Genomic DNA, 14,569 nt, shown 5'->3' on the forward strand with positions numbered 1-14,569 from the left:
ACATGCAGATGACACCACCCTTATGGCAGAAAGTGAAGAACTAAACAGCCTCTTGATGAAAGTGAAAGAGGAGAGTGAAAAAGTTGGCTTAGAACTCAACATTCAGAAAACTAAGATATTGGTATCCAGTCCCATCACTTCATGGTAAATAGATAGAGAAACAATAGAAACAGTGACAGATTTTATTTTGGGAGCTCCAAAATCACTGCAGATGGTGACTGCAGCCATGAAATTAAAAGACATTTGCTCCTTGGAAGAAAAGTTATGGCCAACCTAGACAGCATATTAAAAAGCAGAGACATTATTTTGCCAACAAAGGTCTGTCTAGTCAAGGCTATGGTTTTTCCAGTAGTCATGTATGGATATGAGAGTTGGACTAATAGTCTTAATAGAGAAAGCTGAGCACCAAAGCATTGATGCTTTTTAACTGTGGTGTTGGAGAAGACTCTTGAGAGTCCCTTGGCCTGCAAGAAGATCCAACCAGTCAATCCTAAAGGAAATCAGTCCTGAGTATTCATTGGGAGGACTGATGCTGAACCTGAAACTCCAATACACCTGACGCGAAGAGCTGACTCATTTGAAAAGACCCTGATGCTGGGAAAGATTGAAGGCGGGAGGAGAAGGGGACCACAGAGGATGAGATGGTTGGATGGCATCACCAACTCAATGGACATGGGTTTGGGTGGACTCTGGGAGTTGGTGATGAACATGCAGGCCTGGTGTGCTGCAGTCCATGGGGTCGCAAAGAGTCGGACACGACTGAGAGACTGAGCTGAGCTGAACTGAAGGAATGTTCATAGCACAGGAAGTAAAGGCCACTGATGGAAACTTAAAGATCACCAATAGTTAAGATGTGGACACAAGAGGAGTTTAAACAGGAAAATCAGGATCAAAATAGAAGAAAAAACAAAAGAATGTATTACCACAGAATCCCAGGGAAGACAGCCTTTCATGAAAGAAGACAGGCATCAACTGCCCCTCTGTGATCAAATGTGATAAGGACCAAATAAGTTTTCCAGATTTAGCAACAAATGACTGTACACATATTTTTAGTTTAATATTTAACTTAAGCTCTGTAAGATGATTCCATTATGTCTCCCTACAAGATAATTGAGTTCAGAGTATACTGACTCCTTTATCCCCAGGACCAAGCACTATAATGGATAAAAGAATGTTTTTGTTTTATGAATGAGTAAATTTGGGCAAGGGCTTCTCAGGTGACTCAGTGGTAAAGGATTTGCCTGTCAATTCAGGAGATGTGGTTTGGATCACTGGGTCAGGAAGATTCCTTGGAGAAAGAAATGGCAACCCACTACAACATTCTTGCCTGGGAAATCCTACAGACAAAAGAACCTGGCAGGCTACTGTCCAATGGGATCTCAAAAGAGTCAGACATGACTTAGCAACTAAACAACAATACAAATTTGAGGACATAGAAATATACTTAATGGTGCTAGCTCAAAGACAGTTCAGGAAAAAGTTTTCTTTCCTGAGTGAAGTCTTACGCACAAAAGAGAGAATTGCTATGATGAATAAAAATATATCTACAAAGAAAGAATTATCAAAACAATTTAGGAAGTATTTGTAGCTGGTTTTAGGAAAAGTTTTCTTCCTGATGCCCCTTGCCCTCAAATATTCACCTAGTCTACTTGATATTCCTTCTTTTGAAAAAGTCATTTAAAGCTATTGTTACCAAACACAAGTTCATGTGCCCAATGCCCATGGGATGAAACAAACCAAAACATCAGTAGTTGGAGCAGAAAGATTTATTGCAGGATCATGCAAGGAGACAGGTGGCTTGTATCTGAAAAACCCCCAACTCCTCGAAGGGTTTCAGCAAATCACTTTTAAAGGCAAGACGAGAGAGGGGCATGGCTGGTTGTTGCCAACTTCTTGGTGGAGGAATCGTTTGTTCTTGCAGCTGCCCATGTAGGTCAGTCACAGTGTTCCTGTAAACTTCCAACAGGACAAATACTATTGTTTCTTCTGCAACTCTTTAATCTCTAAAAAAATGGACTCATCAAAGCCAGAGCCTTAAGAATAGGCTATCCTATATATTTCAGGCTATAGGCAACGTTGTTTTACAAAAGGCACAGAATCAGCATGACTAAACATGGGCAACAAAGCAAAAGTTCAAAGCAAAATACATTTTAAGCTAACTGCAGAAAATTCAGAAATAAACAACGTGCTACAGTAGAGTATACTCAGGAACGTGCCCAATGTAAACACTATGACTTCCCCTCTGTGACTTTGGAGACACTTACAGCGTTTGCTTCATCATGACTTAACTATTTGCATGTTTTATGTGTTAGTATTTTTCTATGCGTTTCACTTTTTTTTAATATTGTTTAAAATACAGATGTCCTGTTTATAATGCTCCCTCGATTTTTTCATTGAGAAGACATGTCGGAACACGTGTACCCCGGTGGCGGATGCATGTTGATGTATGGCAAAACCAATACAATATTGTAAAGTAAAAAAAAATAATAATAATAATAATTTTTTTTTTAAAAAGACATGTCTAAGTAGCAATTTGAGGGCTTCCCTGGTAGCTCGGTGGTAAAGAATCTGCCTGCCAATGCAGGAGACATAGTTCGATCCCTGATCTGGGAAGCGGAGCAACTAAGCCCATCTGTCATAAATACTGAGCCTGTGCTTAGAGCCCGGGGGTCCCAGCCGCTGAGCCCCCATGCCACAGTTCCTGCAGCCTGCATACGCTACAGCCTGTGCTCCGCAACAAAGGAAGCCACCGCGATGAAAAGCCTGCGCACCGCAGCCAGAGAGTAGCCCCACTGGCTGCAACTGGAGAAAACCCTGCGCAGCAACGAAGACCCAGCACAGCCAAAAATGAATGCACAAATAAAGGCTTTAAAATGAAAAAAAAAAAAAAACACCAAGTAGCAATTTGATTCTGGCAAAGAAAATATGTCTTCTCACAGGTTAAATTTATACAGAAGACAAGTGGGAAAAAAAACCCTTTGAAAGACAAATCCGTTGTGTGCTTCCTGCCAATAAGGGCATACTTCCTCGTTGTCATTAATGAAAGATAACACACGCTTTTCAAAGTTCCGTAAGACATTCCAAACAAAGAAAACACTCAAATGAGTCACCTGTTTCCACATTCAAGGTTAAGAAGCCATATAAATTTCTCCAGCCTCCGGCACAGAACACCAAATGCCCCGTAAGTGCGAGGAGACAGCTATGCGGCTGGCGCTGCTATGCGCTGCCTGCCTGCTGCCCGGCAGCCCGGCCCTGCCACTCGGCCCGGGCCCGGGAGGCGAGGGCGACCCACGCTGGCAGCTGGCTCAGGTACGTCTCTGGCCCGCTCTCCCGGGCCGCCACGGACTTTCCAGACAAACTGTGCTTTGCCACTTTAATAACTTTCCCTATTATAAAGGCAATATATGATTTAATCAAGTAGCGATTAAGTGCAGGCTCTGAAGCTTGCCCAAAGGGGATTCAAGCTCCACCTCCTCCACTCGACTGCGTGGATGGACAGAGGCGTGTTATTAACCTTTGAGCTTCAGTTTTATAGCTGAAGATACAACGATATCAGTCAAATAGGGGTGTTGTGAAGCAACATCCCTGAGACATATTATATAAATTGAAGCTTTCACGACCACTACAGTGTATTGTAACTCGAGATATTCTCATAAAGAGCAAAGCGATACTCCTTAAGATGAGGACCCTGGTGATGGAGAGACTTGAGAACAGAAAATGAGGGTAGATGTTGCAGCTCTCCTGCTGATAAACCGATGATGATGGGTGAGGCATGAACTTCTGACTTCGTTTTCTCATATATCCAGTGGAGACAGTAATACTGTGTTTTATCTGGAGGAGTCTAGCAAATAAATGAAGTGGTAACAATACCAGGTATCATGTATGTAACAACTTCAGATTATGAAATACGTCCTAAACGTGGTGTCATTGAATCCTCAGCTCTATCCTGGGAAAAAGAAGAAACCAAAGTAAAAGTAATTCACATCCCACATACTTGCTAACTGTAGAGACAAGAGTCAAGAACAAGTTCTGGTTCAAAAGTCATGTACTTTCCAATATATTACTTAATAATTATCCTAATGTGAGTGAGGGACAGAAAGTGTTAGTGGCTCAGTCGAGTCCAACTCTTTTTCGACCCCATGGACTACAGCCCACAGGGCTCCTCTGCCCATGGGATTCTCCAGGCAAGAATACTGGAGTGGGTGGCCATTCCCTTCTCCATGGGATCTTCCTGACCCAGGGATCAAACTCAAGCCTCCTTGGGTTCTCCTTCAGATTCTTTACAGGCTGAGCCACCAGAGAAGCCCAAAGTGTAATTAATTATTATTTGGTAAAAGTATTGTTTATAAAATTAAGCATAAGAAAAGTTGAGTTTTATTTCACACTAACTGACTTTTTTCAAAGTCCCTGTAATGTGTTGGATTGAACCATATGAAATTACTGATATTTGACCATTTTTAAAAAGTATTTATTTTATTTTTGGCTGCGCTGGGTCTTCGTTGCTGTATGTGGGCTTCCTCCAGTTGCAATGCATAGCCTTGTCATCGTGGTGGCATCTCTCGTAAGGACAATAGGCTCAGTATCTGTAGCACACAGGCTTAGTTGTGCCCCGGCATGTGGAATCCTCCCAGACCAGGGGTCAAACCCATGTCCTCTGCATTGGCAGGCAGAGTTTTAACAACTGGACCATCAAGGAGGTCCTATTTGACTATTTTCTTTTGATCTGAAAAAGGTCCATTTCATATGGTTCCAACCTTCTGGATTCAGAAGGAGTCCACTTGCAGGAGTGTTGAGCCCCTCCACCCAGGGTGCAGATTGCCAGTAAACCAGAGGGAGGTTCTCTAGTTTTAAAGGAAGGTAGGAAAAGTCATCTCAAGGATACTGAGAGATTTCTTCCAGAGAGTGTCTTTGCAAAGCTGGTAGCTCTGGAAGGGAGAAAATGAGCTATTTGTTTTTAAATCAGGGATTAACTCCCAACTGTCATGGATGAACAGTGAGTACTTGTATTGAATGAAACACAGTCTTGGGAACAGGAAGAGAGAGCACCTTACTGCTAAGGTTACTTACGTGAAGTTCATAAACCTAACTCATTTTGACGGCACTATCACACATTAAATGACGCTGTACGTTTTTCTGAGGAAATGGGCTTTGGAATCAGAATTGGAGTTCAAATATCCGTTCCTTTTGTTACTCCTGGGGTGACTTCATGCAAGTTACTTCCCTTCTCTGAGCCATGATTCTTCAAATGTGAAATAGGAAAGTATTGCCATACCCAACTTCCAGGGTGGTTATGAGGTTTAAATAAGATAAGCATATAAAGCTCTTGGTATAGTCCCTGCCACTAGTAAGTGCTTCATCAAGGTTCTTGGGAGGCTGCTGCTGTTGTTATTTTCATTCACTCTCTATCCTCACACCCATTCACTGGGGTCCTTTAAGAAATTCCCAGGGACCTAACGGCACATGGAACACACCTAAGAGACCTGCTTTACCTTACAGCTTCACAAAGAGGGTTTTACAAAGAACTTAGCTATGGAAAGAGCTCTGGCCTGGCAAGCAGTCAAGAAACTCAGGACCAGTTTGCCTACTAGCATAATACGTGACTGTGGAGCACATTATTTAGTTACTATGAGTTTTGATTTCTTCACCTAGAAAATACATATATTAAATGAAATAATGTCCTAATTTCCTTTCCCAGGACTAAAATGTTAAAACCTTTAACCTCAGGGGACCTGACCTCCAGAGCATCTTAGAAAGGGCTGGGTGACTTTGGATCTCCCCAAAGGGTCTCTGATGCCAAGGGCAGACCTCAGGTGCACACCTTGAGGGCAAACGGGGCACTCTTCCTGACTATTAAAACAAGTCTATGTTTTAAAATTATACAATGGGATAACAGAAAAATAGAGGGACTCTTTTCTTTCGGCCATGAAATGAAATGGCAATGACTCATCATCAATATTACATTTCCTTCTCATGAATGTACTTTTGTTTTACCTGGTTACTATGTAACTATATTCTGCCTTCAAACTACTATTTGGATCCATAGGAATCAGAGGCAAAGATGTGCAGACTTCTGAGATAAAAGAAGACAACAAACAAGAATTACAGATCAATTACTCTTTCCAACAGGACTATCTTAAGAGGTTTTATTCATCTGACTCAAAAATTAAGAATGCCAATAGTTTAGAAGTCAGACTCAAGCGGATGGAAGGATTCTTTCACCTGCCTATAACTGGAATATTAAGCCCCCGTATTATAGAGATCATGGAGAAGCCCAGATGTGGAGTACCAGATGTTGCAGAATTTTCGCTATTCCCAAATCATCCTAAATGGACTTCTAAAGTAGTTACCTACAGGTCAGTTTTGCTTTGGCTCATTTTGGCAAAAGCAATATAGTCTTTTTCCTAAAAGGTCAAACATTGTTTTCTTGCTTGCTACCAGGATCATGTCATATACTTCAGACTTACCACATATCACAGTGAATCAATTAGTGGCCAAGGCCTTCAAAATATGGAGCGAAGCAATCCCACTGACCTTTAAGAGACTTAGATGGGGAACTGCTGATATCATGATTGGCTTTGCAAGAAGAGGTAAGGAAGATTCCTTCAGGCTGATCCTGTGTGCTGTTTTGCTTGTTGTGCATATCCGTGCCCTCCTGTTTTCCAGATTTAAAATCTTTAATGAGATATAGGTAGATGATAGACAGATACATCAATCTCTTTACAGATTAATGGGATACAGATATAAAGATAAGCATATATGTCAATGTTACTACATTTTTTTTCTAGTCCATTAATTTAGAGCCACTTTTTATAGCAGAAGATGGCAAACTATGATCCATGCACCAAATCTGCAAATAAATATTTATTGGAACATAGCCATTCGGTTCAGTTCAGTCACTCAGCCATGTCTGACTCTACGACCCCATGGACTGCAGCACGCCAGGCCTCCCTGTCCATCACCAACTCCCAGAGCTTACTCAGACTTATGTCCATTGAACCAGGGTCTCCTGCAATGCAGGCGCATTCTTTACCAACTGAGGTATGAGGGAAGCCCGAACACAGCCATGTTCTTTCACTTACCTATTGTCTGTGAGTGCGTTGGGCTACAATGACAGACTTTAGTAAATACAACAGAGATCATGAAGCCCACAGATCTGGTCCTTTGCAGAAAAAGTTTGCCAACCTCTATTTTATAACATGAATCATTTTATATATGTGTGTAAGTTATAAGCAAGGGCTTCCCAAGTAATGCTAGTGGTAAAGACCTGCCTGCCAGTGTAGGAGACATATGAGACATGTGTTTGATCCCTAGCTTGGGAAGGTCCCCTGGAGGAGGGCATGGCAACCCACTCCATATCCTTGCCTGGAGAATCCCGTGGACAGAGAAGCCAGGCAGGCTACAGTCCATAGTGTCGCAGGGAGTCAGACACGACTGAAGCAACTTAGCATGCACGCACATATATAAGCAAAAGAAGAGGTTACAGCTTCCAAAAGCCCTAAGTGGTCTCCAAGAATTGAACTGCCCCTGTGGCCTATTGCCAACACCTTTCATGTATTTAGTAAGAAAGCAGAAAATATAAAATTTTATATTAAAGGGCTTAAGGAGATAAAACCCATATACATGAACTGCTATTAATTACTGGTGCTTCATGGTACAAATTTTAGAGGCAAATGTTGCTCTTTTGGTCTGCTTTAATATTACACTTCCTGGATGCTATGAACTTAGCTGAAATTTAAACTTAAACCACAATATTGACAAGAGTGAAGAAAACCTTATAGAAAGCACTGATCATGACACTCCATGCTTTTTAAGAACCAGATAAATTGGGTATGGCCAGATAACAGTTTGAAAATAAATGTATCTGCATCACAAATAAAAGCACATTAAAATCCACTTTAGGACACCTTGAGCACAGTTCTTCAAGAAACTACTATATTCACAAAGAATAAGCTAGATTTTGAAGAAAACTTACATTAAATGATATTCAATTACCTGCTGAATCCAGTTTTCTCCACTCTGCCACCATGCGGCAAAGGAAAATGATCAAATTTAACGTTTAGATGGCACCATAAATTAGATGTGAATGTTTTTAAAGTCCTGCATCAGTAAACTTTCAAAACGTGGAGGTTATCAGGGATGAGCAGCAGCTGTATGAAAGAAAAAGTTCCTGTGACAAACAAATACCCAAACCACCCTGTCATGTAGCTGGCTGCTTGGACTGATCTTTTTCACCTCACTAATCATATAGACTGAAAGATGGAATGACTGGATATAGATTCAGTCTCTAAAGGCAATCGCCCTGCTTTCTTTCAGCTCACGGGGACCCGTATCCCTTTGATGGGCCAGGAGCCACACTGGCTCATGCCTTTGCACCCGGGCCAGGCCTGGGAGGAGATGCTCACTTCGATGAGGATGAACGCTGGACTGATGGTATCGGGATAGGTACAGCATCCTATATCTCTTCCACTACACATCCTTTTTAAAATCCTGAACTTTCTATATCTTAACTCTCTCTAACTTTGATAATTGCTTTGATTAATAATAGTTATCTAGTCTTGCTAACTGCCAACCTCTGTGCTTTAAATGTGCTCATAATGTTCCACGTATGGAAGATGGAGGCTCTGGCTACAGAGTCAAGCAACATTGGGTTCAATTTGCTCTACCTCTACCAGTTAGTCACATTCTCTTTGGACAAGTTACTTAACTTCTCTGAGCCTCAGTTTCCTCATCTGTGAAATGGAACTGTAAGTAATTCCCACCCCACAGGATTGTTGTTTGAATTAAATGAGATAATGCTTATGCAATGCTTAGCATAGTGCTTGGAATATATTAATATTTCAATAAATTATAACTCTTTTGTATATATCCCCCAAATGTTTTTTAATTAAAGGAGAAAAAGGGGCAGCTGCCGCCGCCGCTAAATCACTCAGTCGTGTCCAACTCTGGGAGACCCCATAGACAGCAGCCCACCAGGCTCCACTGTCCCTGGGATTCTCCAGGCAAGAACACTGGAGTGGGTTGCCATTTCCTTCTCCAATGCATGAAAGAGAAAAGCGAAAGTGAAGTCGCTCAGTCGTTTCCGACTCTTAGCGACCCCATGGACTGCAGCCTACCAGGCTCCTCCATCCATGGGATTTTCCAGGCAAAAGGACTGGAGTGGGGTGCCATTGCCTTCTCTGGAAAAAGGGGCAGAGACTATGATATTTGGAGAATTATATATAATTCTAATATTATATGGGCTTCCTAGTTTCCTCTAGTCATAAATAATCCACATGCCAATGCAGGAGACATAGAGATGTGGGTTCAATCCCTGGGACAGGAAGATCCCCTGAAGGAGGGCATGGCAACCCATTCCAGTATTCTTGCCTGGAGAATCCCATGGACAGAGGATCCCGGTGGGCTACAGTCCATAGCGTTGCAAAGACACGGGCACAACTGAAGCAACAGCACTCACACGCTAATATTAGTCATTATTGGTCAGAAAGAACCCACACTATAACCCAGCCTATTGTGGTCATCATTTTACAAAGTGGAAGATTATAGACAAAACAGAAAACTAATGAAGAGAAGCTCTAGATAAATAATCCTAATTGAAAACAATGCTTTTAAAAAATTGGCTACTGACTGGCCCTGAAAGTAAAATGAATACCTGTGTTTGGCAGTGGGAATTCACCACCATAGTGATGCCTTGCTGTGAAAATCTAACCTATGTAAAATTATGACACTGCTTCCATCTCACATCTTGCGTGTGTTTTTCATTCTTCCCTCTTCCCACTCAAAGTAAACTAAAGACACCTTCCTTCAGTCTAATGCACCATGACTGGAACTCTGGCCCCTCAAACTCACACACTCGCAACTTCCTTGTTATTTGCAAAGCCTATCTATGAGTCTGAGGGAGAGAGAACATATATTTAACACACTTTAACAAATCGAAAGCAAATTGCAGCCTTGCCTGGAGGTCCTGTCCTACAGTCATGCTTTCTCAAAACCAGCTTTCTGTCTCCTGCTATTCAGAGCCACTATCATTGGGCTTCCCTGGTGGCTCAGAGGTTAAAGCGTCTGCCCGCAATTCGGGAGACCTGGGTTCAATCCCTGGGTCGGAAAGATCCCCTGGAGAAGGAAGTGGCAACCCACTCCAGTATTCTTGCCTGGAGAATCCTATGGACGGAGGAGCCTGGTGGGCCACAGTCCACGGGGTCGCAAAGAGTCAGACAAGACTAAGAGACTTCACTTTCACTTTCATCATTTATTGAATATTCATCATTTTTCAGATATTGGGAAATTCAAGTTATTATGACAAATCTATAAGGTAGGAATTATTGTCTCCATTTAACAGATGAGGAACTGAGCCTCAGCAATACCCATTAATTTGTCCAGAGTTGTCCAGCTAGTAAGTAGCTGAGCCAGGTTTCAAACTCAGGTCTTTATAATAATCCTTTGCTTTCTGCTTCTGAACACTGCTGAGTGATTACATAAGAAGCAAATAGGCAGAAAAAAACTTATATTTTCTTAAAACCAGAAGTGGTGATAAGATTAAAGTACTACTTTTCTGATTCCTCTTTTAAACCTACCTCCTCATGAAGGCCTGGAAACAAATAATAAAACTATGGAGGATTTAAAGAGTTAGGTATCTTATAGTTACTTTGATTTTGATTATATGTTTTGATTTTATTATACATATAGTTATTTTTACAGTCACTGTATGTCTCTCTTTGGTCTCAGGAGTTAACTTCCTGTATGTTGCAACACATGAGCTTGGCCATTCCTTAGGTCTGAGTCATTCGTCTGATCCTAATGCTGTGATGTATCCAACCTACAGCAAAGAAGATTCCAAGAATTTCAAACTTTCACAGGATGATATCAACGGAATTCAGCTATTATACGGTAATACTTCCATATTTCCATAAGGAGGCATTGTCTCCTTATGGTAGGCCTGAATGAGAAAGGCTGGGAAATAGGTATTTACTCTGAAAAACACACTGGAACATATATCTCTAAAAGCCTATTGAGGGGAGAAATTTGAGACATTAGATACTTGAAATCTAATCAGACTATCTTATACTATGAGAATATTTATACTATGATTTTAAGTTTTCAGTAATATAATATCATTTGATGAAATCATGAAAATGAAACTTCAAGGGGTTTTTCTTTAAGCTGCAACTCACTCTTACTTCTTGCTCGATTCAAGTACTTTAGGAGTCTCCCCCACAGGGATGGACTGAGGAATATAACACCTTCCCCTGTAGCTTCCCACTCCCAAGGATTTGGCCCTAGAGGAGGAAAAGTGACCTAATTTTTCCTGCCTGCATGTGTACATAGGGAAAGGGGTTAACCATAAACAGTGACTTCTTATAATTGTTAGTCATGACTGTATGAATATCCCATGTCCCAATCTACATGGGATTTTTTTGTTTTAATCAATTTCCAAACTCAGTTTTAAAAAAATTAACTGATTTGTATTTGCTTGATCAAGTCAGAAAGAGTATTGTGAGAAAGAAATCAAAGGACAAGGATAAAAAGCTATGTCTCCAGACAAATGAAAGATTTAATTATATAGGTATTAAATGTAAAGAGTTTATTAATTCTTATAGAAAATATAATAGTAATAGAGCAGAAAATATAATAGTAGGAATCAAAGAAGATAAATAAATCATCCAAGGACAAATTCTGGGTTCTTGAACAAAGATTCCAAGCCAGGGCTGCATGACTTCACACTTTCTACTACACAATTCAGCTGATTACTACTTAGTATGCTTTTAAAAGCAATTTGGAAAAGAGAATATATATAGGATGATATCTTTAAGTAAACAGATACAATTAAACTTTTCTGGCAAAAATGTCAGGATGATAAGAATACACTGCAAAAAGATCACCTAAGAGTCTTTGAATGTTCAGAAAAGCAATGAAAATGCTCCCACATAATAAATAATGCAATGTCCTCAGAGGGAAATTACTCCTGAAAGATAACAGATTGAAGCTGTAATTTACTATTAATCAGCTTTTCTCAAATTGTGTTCCCAGAACACTTGGCCTGCCAGACAATTCCCGCCCCTACCCAGCCCCCACCAAAAAAAAAAGATGCTTTGGAGAAACAAATTCAAAAACCACTACCTACTGTATTTGAGGTACACAGGATGTTACAGAGAACCTAACAAACTCTCATTTAATTCAGCACTTACTAAATTACAATCCTCTGTGTGGAACACCCATTGAGCCCTCTCAGAACAGCATTTCAAAGAAGACAGTTTGGAAAATATCATGTAACTGTACCTCAAAGTTCTTATTTAAGGAGATGCTGCTGTCAAAAAAGTTCACGAAACACTGACAACTGTTGGCAGTTTTCACCAACAAAGTAGAAAATATTATTAGTACCTCCCCTTATATAAAACCATGGAACTCATGGATTAGTGCTTTAAATCCTATGTTTTAGAGAGTGAGGTGCCTCCAGTCAAAGTTGGAAAGAGGTAGCTTCTGGATAAATTAAAGCAAGACTTAATTATACAGGTATTAAATGTAAGGTGTTTATTAACCCAAGAAGTGATATGAGCAGAAAATATAAATTCAAAAGAATGTGATTAAACTCACAAATGTAGAATTCCCAATATTCTTTTCAGGATTATAAAAATAATAGCTAAAATGCATTAAGTTTATATAGCGTACCAAGCATTTCACATGCATTATCTTGTTTATTCCAACAATCCAGTAAATTCTTAGTGCCCTTGTTCTATAGATGGGTAATCTAATACGAAGAGAGGCTGTTAATAAGGAGTATCTTACCCAAGATCATGCATCTGGTAAAATGGCAGAGACAGGATGCAAAAGTATCTGACCCCCAAGGCCTACACACTCTTCAGTGCTTCCTTTTTAGCCTTTGGAGGTTCATCTTCAAAACTTGTCCCAGGCATAGAAAAGTGGGCTGGATGAATGAGTACCTACTGCAACACTTCTTGTGTTTTTTTAGCCTTAGGGTTTGTGTGTGTGTGTGTTTTATACAATGCCAGAACGTTCTTATTTTTGTCTCTTAACAGGAAAGAGAAATGATTCAAGAAAAAAATAGAAACTTCAGCAAAACACACCTTCATTCATTGGGTTCTATGTAACCATTCCCAACCAGAATTAATGAGCACTGTTCCCGTCTTCCATTTAACACTTGCTGCCTCCAACCTTGTATTGTGGTTGGTTTTTATGTCTCTCCATTTGCGGATAAACTTGTTTACAACATCAGTATGTCTTACTCATCTATGACTCTCCTCAAGCAAGATGCACTTGGTGGATGACAATAAATGTTAAACATACAGATAAATACAATTTTTATTTCTTGGTAAAACTATTCTGGCTTCCCAGGTGGTATGGTGGTAAAGAATCTGCTTGCAAATGCAGGAAACCCCAGAGACTCGGGTTCAATCCCTGGGTTAGGAAGATCCCCTGGAGCGGGAAACGGTAACCTGCTCCAGTATTCTTGCCTGGAAAGTTCCATGGACAGAGGAGTCTGGCGGGCTACAGTCCATGGGGCCGCAAAGAGTTGGACATGACTGAAGTGATTGAGTACAAAAATGATTTCTATTTGGGAGGACTGTGGCAAAAGAAGATATCCCATACAATGAAATCAAAGGCTGAAACCAAAAACATAAGTAACCCCACCACATTATTTTGGGTGTTCAGTTGCCCCTAAACTATTATCAGGTCAGGTATGGTGTAATATAACCCAAGACAGTAGAGCCCAAAAGCACACTAAGTTCCCCTCACCCTTTGGGCCGAGCGCTCACTGTGAGTATTCTGGGTAGTCCAGTGATTCCCACAAAACACATGTGAATTCCCAAGGATTTGCATTCTCATAGCCACTCCCAGCGGCAAGCTCCCCTCGGACCTGACCTCACTCCATCTCTCCCACCACAGCTGCCCTGGCCCCCCTCCTCTGCCCCACGGCAACACAGATATGGCTCACCCTCTTCTCTCTTCCTTTCTCCAAACCAGTCCTATAGACCTTGTGAGATCTGTATCAACCATGCGGTTTTACACTGCATAAGGACGCTGATTGACCAAAACTCCATTTGGATGTTATCCTCATCCTTCACATCCTTGATGCGTCCCAGCGTCAGGAATTTCCCACCGGCCAGCGGCCTCCGCAGGCCCCAACCTCCTCCCTCGTCTCTCCTGATCTTCAGATCTCTACACCCCAGTCCTTGTAGCTTCCCTCAGAAGCTCATCTCCTGAAGTCCAAAGAGCTCTCCCTTTCCAGGCGTAGAGACTCACTACCATGTTTCTGTGGGAAAAACCCTCTCCATGCGGGGCTTAACCCTTAGCAGGACACAGAACCAGAAAAGGCTTTCCCTTGTGAGCTTCTCCTCCATACTCCCTACACCCCTGCATGGTTTTCTTTGCAAATGGGGGGATGAATAATTGGAACTAACTTTCTTTCTGATACAAATAATGCCACACATAAGCGCCCTGAAAAGATCTGTTATTTCACCCAAAATATATCAATAATTCAAAACTCAGAAATACTGCCAAAACCATTAGGAAACCATTCCAAAAATACAAAAAATGAGAGGGGGAATCCACTACC

The 14,569-nt window shown here is 41.1% G+C and overlaps 1 protein-coding gene across 1 annotated transcript; it reads left to right on the forward strand.

Annotated features, from left to right (window-relative positions):
• The first annotated feature begins 3,090 nt into the window (after positions 1-3,090).
• Positions 3,091-13,227, forward strand: MMP7 (matrix metallopeptidase 7). Its single transcript, XM_061440102.1, has 6 exons — positions 3,091-3,309; positions 6,127-6,353; positions 6,439-6,587; positions 8,314-8,442; positions 10,723-10,884; positions 13,032-13,227. The coding sequence occupies exons 1-6, from the start codon at positions 3,175-3,177 to the stop codon at positions 13,058-13,060; spliced, it is 831 nt and encodes a 276-aa protein (XP_061296086.1). The 5' UTR covers positions 3,091-3,174; the 3' UTR covers positions 13,061-13,227.
• The last annotated feature ends 1,342 nt before the right edge of the window (positions 13,228-14,569 follow it).

The sequence above is a fragment of the Bos javanicus genome, chromosome 15 (assembly GCF_032452875.1).
Source record: "Bos javanicus breed banteng chromosome 15, ARS-OSU_banteng_1.0, whole genome shotgun sequence".
NCBI lineage: Eukaryota > Metazoa > Chordata > Mammalia > Artiodactyla > Bovidae > Bos > Bos javanicus.

What these genes read in the sequence shown, in the direction of transcription:
- MMP7 (XM_061440102.1), top strand. Translation starts at nt 3,175, where the DNA reads ATGCCCCGTAAGTGCGAGGAGACAGCTATGCGGCTGGCGCTGCTATGC. An exon ending in TCTAAAGTAGTTACCTACAG is followed by an intron (nt 6,354 to 6,438) that starts GTCAGTTTTGCT and finishes GCTTGCTACCAG; the next exon opens with GATCATGTCATATACTTCAG. An exon ending in CGGAATTCAGCTATTATACG is followed by an intron (nt 10,885 to 13,031) that starts GTAATACTTCCA and finishes GTCTCTTAACAG; the next exon opens with GAAAGAGAAATGATTCAAGA.